Genomic DNA, 10,000 nt, shown 5'->3' on the forward strand with positions numbered 1-10,000 from the left:
CGACAACACCTCCTCTTTGTGCATACCAAATTTCATTAAAATCGGATTAACCCTTAAGAAGTTACCGAATTATTTCCCTCTTTTTTTTTTCCTATACCACTGTGTGACGTTGCAATAGACCATAAAGAGCCGTCCAAATAGTGGGCTTTTGCCACAACACTGTAGTGCCCACATAAAATATACCGAATATACAGGGCCATCCTATATACGGGGAATATTTCAATATCTTCGCCAATGATTTTTTAGCTTTTGGCTTTTTACGCAAATATTTCATATACAATTCACCACATAAAATCCCTATTAGAAAACCATGTAAATTTGTATAGGAGGGCAAATATAAGTGTGAACCAGTTTCAATATTAATAAGATAAAAATAACGAAAACTTCTGTAAATGAAATATAAATTATTTATCTTTTAAATTATTACAAATTATACTTACTCCAGGCGCATAAAGGCAATGGAATCTAATTTTAATTTATAATTTATAAAAACCGGTATAAAAGCTGACAAAGTTGCAATAATTAAATAGGTCCATAATTTACAGTTGGGATATCTGTAAGATATAAATTGAATTTTAAAAACTGGTAAAAAGAACTTTTCGATAGAAGTTAGAACTTTTAAGGACAATTTTCTACTGTTACCTACTTTGAAGTAAATATTAGCACTATCAGGTAAAATGCGTATAATTGAAAATCGGCCGCAATATACCAAGTATGATTTAAACACTGTAAAAAGAAAGGAATTTAATAAAAATTACTTTTCTTATAATACGATAAACCATTTATATAGAATTAATATATTTTAAACCGCTTACCGTATCATTAATACCGAAATTATTAAACATTAATAAACTTTTCCACCAGTACTCACTACAAAGATAATAATTCGTTTCCATTATAAATCTGCTAAAGGGAGCAGTTTGCAGATATTGGAAAATATTGGTATTAATTAAAATTAAAAATGCCAAAGATGGTAAGTATCTAAAATAATAAATAAATAAATTATTAAAATAATCCTCAGAAGAAAAACTTTAACAATTACCTCATATATCTTGAAAACAATAGTTTAACATAAATTTTAAAACAAGTTTTTATCCTCGTATCCCTTCTAATATACTGACCATTTTCCATTTTTACATAAAGCATTAAACCACTCAATACGAAAAATAACTCAACAATAACCATACCATGCAGCATAAATTTCATAAAATATTGATGATATAAATTTTCAAAAAATTGAGGATTTCTTAAATGCACAAACTGTAAATAATACGTGTGTTCATAAACTATAAGAAATGAAAGTATCGAACGATAACCATCTAGAAAACTTAGATCTGTACCGGAAACGCTTTTATTGGGGGTTAGGAGGCGGCAAAAATTTCGATATATAGAGAATGAGGTTAAAAATCTGGTAACTGGAAGAGCATTTTATGTAGTTAAGGTATATACATATGGAAGATCTAAAAATGTTCATAGTTAATTACCTTGATTAGCATGCATACGTTTGTAATATATATCATCATTTTCTATAGATTGTAAAGATTTTAGATAACCGTCAAATATAGATGAACCAATATTAATTATAATTATTATTATACAAATAGAAATTGTTATTTTAAAACCAAAACCTGAAATATATTGGAAGAGATAAATATATTAACCATAAATTAGAAACCGTAAAAATTCACATAAGATCGTTTTTGAAATCCATTGATAGTTATTCAAATGATAGACTTAAGAAACATGTGTAGTAGATAGATAGATAGATAGATAGATAGATAGATAGATAGATAGATAGATAGATAGATAGATAGATAGATAGATAGATAGATAGATAGATAGATAGATAGATAGATAGATAGATAGATAGATAGATAGATAGATAGATAGATAGATAGATAGATAGATAGATAGATAGATAGATAGATAGATAGATAGATAGATAGATAGATAGATAGATAGATAGATAGATAGATAGTTGTTATTGTTGCTTACCTTTTTCTCTATCAAATTCTGGACTATCACAATACAACGTTAAAGTTTGTAAACTTAAGTTATAAACTTCATTAAATTCCCCATTTAAACGGGTGTGTATTTCCTGTTCATATTCCAATTTAATATTGTCATTTTTGGAATTATTAAAAATTCTTCTAAAAATATTTGATATCTATTAATTAAATATTATTAGCTTTTCACTTAAATCCAGTTAATCAAAACATATTAACCTCGTTTTCTTTAAATGTAGACTTTTCCCACATTTTCAAATCATCTTCCGTAGAATTCATAGCGTTATTTAAACACATTCCACGAAATAGATGATCATGTCTGTAACGAAATTGATATGAATTGGAAAATTCTTCAATCTGTTGCCATAATGGAGATAGAACATCTGGTATTATTTCTGCATAAGTCAGACAATATATACGAGGTAAATGTGAAAAGTTTTTTTGCAAACACCGATTGTAATCATCAAAAATGTATAAGGGAGGCATGTTTTTATAAGAAGTCACTAAATTAAATGAATAAAATTGTACCAATTAAAAATTTAATTGGAGTATTAGAAATAACTTTTACTTACAATTTATTTGTGCTTTACACATCGCTATTAAACTGTTAATTGTAATTATTGTAATAATTCTAAAAAATCTGTACATTTTTTAAAAATTTCAATATGAACTTTATATTGAATTGATCCACAAAAGATCTTCTTCAATTGTTAAATCAACACTTTTGAATACAATGAATATTTAGTTCTTTAAATGTAAAACAAACAACAATCTTAAAAGATTTGCTTTTATAAAGATTTCAACTAAATTATTGATTTACAATAAATATTTTATGCAACAGTTTCACACCCTACTTTTAAGATTATAGAATTAATCAGTTTGGTAGTTTTTATTACATTTTTACTTTTTAAATAAAATTTCAACAAGTGTTTTCATTAAAAATCTTTTTTACGTGACCCTTTCTACTAAAACTAATAAATTTAGTGTGTATAAATATTCTGTATGATCTACCAAAACTATTTAAGTATTTTGTACTTATTTGTTTCAACTTCAATTAGTTTAAATTCTACAAATAATTCCAATTTGATCAGATTACGCATGCAATCTAATTCAGCCATTATTACACTAGTGGGTATAAAATTAGCAAAATTTTATGATGCAAATATTTGATGCAATTTACAGATATTTTGAAAATTTTCGATAGTTTTTTTGAGTTGTAGAATATTTAGAATAAATATTCTCTGTATATCGAAAATTTTCAAAATAATTTTTCGAAATGTTTAGTCTGTCAACTTTTTCCGACTTTTCGACTTTTTACGACTTTTCGACTTTTTACGACTTTTCGACTTATTGACTTTTTTTGACTCTTTCCGACTTTTTTCGACTTTTATTTACAAAGTCGACTTTTTGACTTTTTTCATAGACGATAGTCGAGTTTGTTTTGGAACAAAATAGTCGACTTCGACTTTTCGACTTTTTTCGACAAAAAGTCGATTGTTCGATTATTCGAAAGTCGATTTATAGAACCCTAGTCGTGGGTTTAATTTTCACCGTAGATTAAGTAGCACACACACAAGAGTCCTGATATGGGCTACACCTAGGCTAACTAACTAACTTTTGATATATTTGAAAAAAAATAGGAAAATCTATTGTATCAACTGTAGAACTCTACTTATAACATAATATCGAATATATATTTCCAATATATTCTTGATATTTGAATTAAAAGTAGTTAAGTGTAAATCTCCTCTCTTTTCAATATAAGTAGGTATCGACATTCAACAGATATTTAAATTAACATATGCTTTACAACTTTTATAATACAACTTTACCGTTGTAGATATGAAAATAAAGTCTACAAAACATAGCCGGCACAAAATAACATTAAAAATGACGCCGTAAAATCAAGCGTCAACTGCCGCCGTTATTAATTTTAGTCGGCAAAGGTCTCTATGAGGAGACCCTAAGAAAAGTTATTAGAAAAACATACACAAAAAAAAATTACCTAAGATAAAAAATAACAAAAAAATATAATTAAATAAAGTTATTAACACAAACAAAACGATAAGTTTTACTATAAAAGTTCAATAAATCATTGGTGATTCATGTTAAAAAATATGACAGACAATATTCATTGACAAATTGAACACAACAATACACTTTCAACAAGACAAAAAATAAAGGGCGTCTTCGTATGAAAAAAGATAACATTTTCAAGAAAATAAACAAATTTATTTGTATTATAATTATCCAGCAAATAAAAGTTTCTAAGTTTACAGTTAATACAAAGATTTTTATAAACTTTTTGTGTGAGACAGCTTTGCCAACAACGTAGCAACAATAAGTCGTCAAAATTGCTACTCTAACACCCTTAACGAGCATACGCAACGCCCAAGACAGCGTTTGCAAAGGCTCCAACCAACAGATTAAGCCAAAAGTAGAGGGAGCCAGCAGCAGCAATAGTATCAGTACTAGTAGTACATCAGCATCAAATCATCAATTAAAGCCGGAACAGTCCGCAGCAGCATCATCGTCGTCTGGTTTATATACGAGTGGCAGTAGTAGTAGTAGTAATAGTACTTGTCTAGTGGCTGTTACTCGTGCCATCGAGGGTAAATTACAATTGACTGCCAGTCCTTGTGACGATTTGGTCTTGGTGACCACTTCCAAAATGTCCGGTGATCAAAAGTCTTTAATTAAGGGTCATAGTTCACAGTATGTGAAGCTTAATGTTGGCGGTCGTTTATATTACACTACAATTGGAACGCTGACAAAGCATAATGATACGATGTTAAGTGCCATGTTTAGTGGTCGCATGGAGGTGTTGACAGATTCGGAAGGTATGTGATTTTTATACCCTACAGCACTTTAGTGGGAAGGTGTTTGTAACATACAAAAATATTCGTATTAATGAAATATTTAAGTATATCCATCGGCTTAGAATCATTTTCTGAGTCGATTAAGCTATGTCCGCCCTTCTGGCTGGCTGTCCATGTAAACCTTGTGTGCAAGGTACAGGTCGCAATTTTCAAGATAATTGAATGAAATTTAGCACACACTCTTTTTTAGCATAAAAACAAAGTCTATTGAAAATTGATAAAATCGGTCCATTATTTCGCCTAGACCCCATACAACCGTACCCCCGAATAGCGCCTTTGGGCACATAATTAAGTTAAATGTTCTATTATGTCAACAAAAGTCAGCAAAACTTAATTTTATAGAAATTTTTACAAACTCCCTTTAGAAAATGACTTGAAGGTCAAAATTCACACTAATAACACTATATGGTCAAAAGAAAGTAAAATATTTAACAATTTCCACTAATATTTTAGGTTGGATACTAATCGATCGATGTGGACAACATTTTGGCACTATACTTAATTATCTACGAGATGGTACTGTACCACTGCCAGAATCTCATCGAGAAATTGCCGAACTATTAGCCGAGGCAAAATACTACTGTATTACCGAGTTGGCGATGTCATGTGAACGTGCCCTGCTGGCACATCAAGAACCCAAACCTATTTGTCGCATTCCTCTTATAACATCACAGAAAGAAGAACAAATGCTAATAAGTTCATCATCGAAACCGGCTGTTATATTGGTAGTGCAACGACAAAATAACAAGTATTCATACACCAGTAATTCGGATGATAATCTCTTGAAAAATATTGAACTATTCGATAAGTTATCGTTGCGTTTCAATGAACGCATCCTCTTCATAAAAGATGTCATTGGACCGAGTGAGATATGTTGTTGGTCCTTTTATGGGCATGGCAAAAAAGTGGCCGAGGTGTGTTGTACCTCTATAGTATATGCTACAGATCGTAAGCATACAAAGGTAGAATTTCCAGAAGCTCGTATATATGAGGAAACCTTACAAGTGTTATTGTATGAAAATCGTAATGCTCCCGATCAAGAGCTATTGCAGGCGACCTCTTCGGTACGCAATCCCTCGGGTGGTGGTTCATCGTCGGGTGCCTCGGGAGCCGGTTCTAGTGGTATGCATCAGTATACAAGTGATGAAGAAGAAGAACGTACTGGTCTGGCTCGTTTGCGTTCAAATAAACGCAATAATCCCACATGATTTGTAACCCATTATGTGGTACGGCCACGACCCATACTTCCCTAACTATGGCGTACCAGTGGTAGTGATAGTGCTTAAAGCTACTCCAACCGAGATTTACTACAAAAGAAAAGGGTTTCAAAGCATAGGAAAAACTCTCAATAAAACAGCAACACCTCCCCCCCCCCCCAATATCTTCTAAAAATATTTCATTAAAATATTATCCTTAAATAACAAATAAACCATAGTTGTTAAATGTTTTTTCAAACCTGATGTGCCAATTCTAAGGGTACTAGAAATAACAAGACTCCTTAAACATTTGATACGAATTTATAGGTTCACAGCCTTGTATGAAAAAGGGAGCTTATACCTATAACTCTATAATTGTTCATTTGCTGTTTGTATACAATTACATTAAAATAACAATATTGTATTAACTTTTTTTTAATTTTTTTACCAAGTACTTTTTCCAATCTTTATTTTTGATTTTAATTCAGAGAAAAGAAACATATTGTTTATGAATTATTTACATGTTTACGTACGTACACACACTTATTAAAAATGTTTAACAAACTTTAAAGAAAAACTGTTTAAATAAAAATGAAAAGAAATTAATAAATTGTATTAAAAACTTAATTTTTTTTAATTGATTAATATTAACTATTTGAAAAAATTTGTTTTGAAAAAAATTATTCCTATTTTCTGTAAGAGAATTTTCGATTTAAAAATGTAATGAATCTTGATTATTATAAAGATTATTTTAAATTTTATGGAACGTTTTCTACTAAAGCAACTCCAAGAATTTACTTATTCCTAAAAATCTGAAAAGTCGACTTCCACAGTACATATTTTATTTATTTTTATTTTTTTTATATTTATATTGAAAATCCACTAAGATTACCTTAAATAAATTCACCTTGATTGCTGGTTATCAATTGGAAATGAATGCCATAAACAAACAGCTGTAATCAAAAAACAGTGTCGACTAAAATTAATGACGTCGTGAGCTAAGTCAAAACTCTTGTGCGGAGAAATACAATCAATTGTCAGCTGTTACTAAAATCTCGAGCCAATGCAAAATTTATGTGAAAAACACACATTTTTATATAAAATATTGAAAATTAAATAAAATTACAAAAGAACTTATTATAAATTTAAATGCAATCTAAATAAACTTATTAACTGTCGCGGGAAAAATAAACGGCGTTAAGAAAAGCTGCTCAGCATAGGTGTCTTAATGAAGGAACATTTGTTTTGTTTTGATTATTGTTGCTGTAAAATTTACATTTTTTCAAACATTTTACAAAAGATTTAATAAATTTTTAATAAAAATGGCTAAAAGAGACAAAGAAGGTAACTATACTTGAATATTAAATGCGATATATTAATAATATTTAAAATTCTTTTAGAACATAGCAAAGAAAAACACAAGAAAAAACATAAACATCACAAGTCATCCAAAAACAAAACCGAGAGTTTTGAACAATCCAAGGAATCCCCTCATGTAAGCTTACATCAAGAAAGTGAAGATATAGATGTAGAAGATGAAAGAAATGATACACCCAATAGTCTGAATCGTAGCAAGGAGTCCACCTTTAACAATGACGAGGAAACTATCGATGTAGAAGTAGAAGAAGAATTAATGGAGGATAGTATTGAAATAGAAACCAGCATTGATGATACAAATGCAGCTAAAACTATAAACAAAATTGAAAAGCCCTCAATAAACAAAAAACCATTAAAGAAATTAGAAGAAAGCGAAACAGTTAATACAAAAACTCCAGTAACGCCCTCCTCTGCTGCAAATAAGAAAAATAAAAGACGTCGCGATAGTGGCACCTCCAGTGAAGAGGAACGTTGGTTAACAGCTGTAGAATCGGGAAAACTAGAAGAAATTGAGGATGTAGAATTGCGTAAAATGAAAGATCCCAAATTAATGACAGCACGTCAAAGAGCCATGTATGATCGTAATAATGATACCGAATCTGCGCCGGGATTTTCGGAAACCTTAATGGCTCTACCCACTGGCTACAAGGAAAAAGAGAAACCACAAACTGCCGAAGAACTACAGAAAGCAGCCTTAAAAATACTCAAACGTAAACAGCAGGCTGATGAAAAACGTGAAAAGGACAAAAAGAAAACCATGGAACGTTTACTCAAAAAACAAGAAAGTAAACATAGGGCGGGTAATAAACCAAAATCAACTAAAGATCAAAAGCCCATGATAAGCTATAAGAATACTTTGGAGGGGGCGATTATACAATTGCCGGTGGGTGTAGAATTTCCTTTGGCCCCTCAATTACCGAAAGAACCACCCAAACAGCAGTTGTGTAGTATAGCGGGTTGTGGCAATCCCAAGGTGTATAACTGTTCCAAAACAAATTTACCTTTATGTAGTTTTGCATGTTATCGTAAAAATGTACAATCTCTTAAAGAAATTATATGTTGAATAGAAAAAGAAAAAAGAAATGGATTTTTTTTGTACTTTTTTAAATCCCGACCATAGACTAGACAACAGTCAAGCCTATAGACTACACTATAGATTATGGACAAGACTGTTATCCAGATTGTAGTTGATATAATAGTTGATATAATAGACTAGACTATAACCCAGACTATAGACTAAACTAGGGTCTATACAATGAAATTGTCTATATTCCTGAAAATAAAGATCAGTCTAGACAAAAGAATAGTCACCTCAATAGACTATATTTTAAACTGGGCAATATAGATCAGACTACGTTCCAGAATATGTACTTGACTATAGTCCAGACACTATAGACTAGATTATGAACTAATCTATAGACCAGACTATAGATTTGTCTAAAAAAATGTATAGACTAAGGTGTAGGGTAGACTATACGCTTGTAAACCTGACTATGGACTACACTATATGCTAGAATATTCTATAGCTTAGACTTTAGACAAGACATTATACTAGACTTGTCTACAGACTTGACTATAGACAAGACTGTATATCAGGCTATAGACAGGTATACAGTTAATACTATAGTCTATACTATAGACTACACAAAACAATTTTAAAGAAAACTAATAGCAAAACACTTTTAATAGCTTTCACATATGTTTATTGATTCATCAAGAAATTATTAATAAGTTCCTGTTGTTCCGATTCGATACGCTGTAAATATTGATATTCACTTTTCAAACGATCCAGTTCTAAATTCTTCTCATGTATTTTACTCTGCAAACAAATTTCAAACATAAAACAACTTTTGAACAAAAATCATTTCGGATAACAAACCTGATATAACTGTTGCTCTGCCTGTCTATGTTTGGCCATTGTTTTCAACATATTTTGTGTTCCAATAGCCCTTAACTTTTCCTTTTCCACATCTTTGCCATAGTTATTGACAATTTTATGAAATTCTATGGCTAATTTTTTAAATTCTTCCAATTTATTTGCGTATTCCAAACATTCTTCTCTCAGTTCATTAGTTTCGGTGGCTATACGAGGATCTTGTACACGTAAACGGTAAATATCATCTATAAATAGTCCAGCTTTTTGTAATTCTTCAGACATTTTTTTTGAATTTTTGTTAAAATATTATTAGAATTGGTATGAAAAGGTTTAATGTTTGGGTTTAAGCAGTTGCTATGGTTACTACAATGGGTCTTTGAGGGCTTTAAGTCTCCAACATTAGTCCCTTGGTGTTCAACAGTAATTTTTATAAAAAATTTATCTGGCAGCACTGTTTGTTTTGTTGATCCTAAATTTGCTTTATAAAATTATTGTTTAATTTATTTTACTTACTTTTTTTTAATTAATAACAAAACTAATAAAATATTTAAAATTTAAATAGACATTTTATTAAAGAATCAAAAGTTTATTTAATTATACTTAAAATATAGAATACACTGAGAGAAAATAATTAATTAATATTAAAATGTATACAATTTCGTTTTT

The 10,000-nt window shown here is 30.1% G+C and overlaps 4 protein-coding genes across 4 annotated transcripts; 2 read left to right on the forward strand and 2 right to left on the reverse strand.

Moving 5' to 3' along the window:
- Nucleotides 1-91: 91 nt before the first annotated feature.
- LOC124420632 lies at nt 92-2,285 on the reverse strand. The gene is made up of 8 exons (XM_046954128.1): nt 2,257-2,285; nt 1,996-2,150; nt 1,485-1,628; nt 1,043-1,415; nt 816-981; nt 647-726; nt 441-554; nt 92-383 (listed from the first exon to the last, which is right to left on the reverse strand). Exons 1-8 carry the CDS (start codon nt 2,283-2,285, stop codon nt 92-94), a joined length of 1,353 nt encoding a protein of 450 aa, XP_046810084.1.
- A 1,658-nt stretch (nt 2,286-3,943) lies between these two features.
- LOC111690111 (BTB/POZ domain-containing adapter for CUL3-mediated RhoA degradation protein 3) lies at nt 3,944-6,691 on the forward strand. The gene is made up of 2 exons (XM_023452570.2): nt 3,944-4,846; nt 5,339-6,691. Exons 1-2 carry the CDS (start codon nt 4,678-4,680, stop codon nt 6,091-6,093), a joined length of 924 nt encoding a protein of 307 aa, XP_023308338.1. The 5' UTR covers nt 3,944-4,677; the 3' UTR covers nt 6,094-6,691.
- A 405-nt stretch (nt 6,692-7,096) lies between these two features.
- Nucleotides 7,097-9,354, forward strand: LOC111690110 (INO80 complex subunit B). The gene is made up of 2 exons (XM_023452569.2): nt 7,097-7,425; nt 7,482-9,354. Exons 1-2 carry the CDS (start codon nt 7,404-7,406, stop codon nt 8,519-8,521), a joined length of 1,062 nt encoding a protein of 353 aa, XP_023308337.2. The 5' UTR covers nt 7,097-7,403; the 3' UTR covers nt 8,522-9,354.
- Nucleotides 9,151-9,796, reverse strand: LOC111690116 (intraflagellar transport protein 20 homolog). The gene is made up of 2 exons (XM_023452574.2): nt 9,338-9,796; nt 9,151-9,277 (listed from the first exon to the last, which is right to left on the reverse strand). Exons 1-2 carry the CDS (start codon nt 9,614-9,616, stop codon nt 9,161-9,163), a joined length of 396 nt encoding a protein of 131 aa, XP_023308342.2. The 5' UTR covers nt 9,617-9,796; the 3' UTR covers nt 9,151-9,160.
- Between the last annotated feature and the right edge of the window lie 204 nt (nt 9,797-10,000).

The sequence above is a fragment of the Lucilia cuprina genome, chromosome 6, assembly GCF_022045245.1.
Source record: "Lucilia cuprina isolate Lc7/37 chromosome 6, ASM2204524v1, whole genome shotgun sequence".
Lineage (NCBI taxonomy): Eukaryota > Metazoa > Arthropoda > Insecta > Diptera > Calliphoridae > Lucilia > Lucilia cuprina.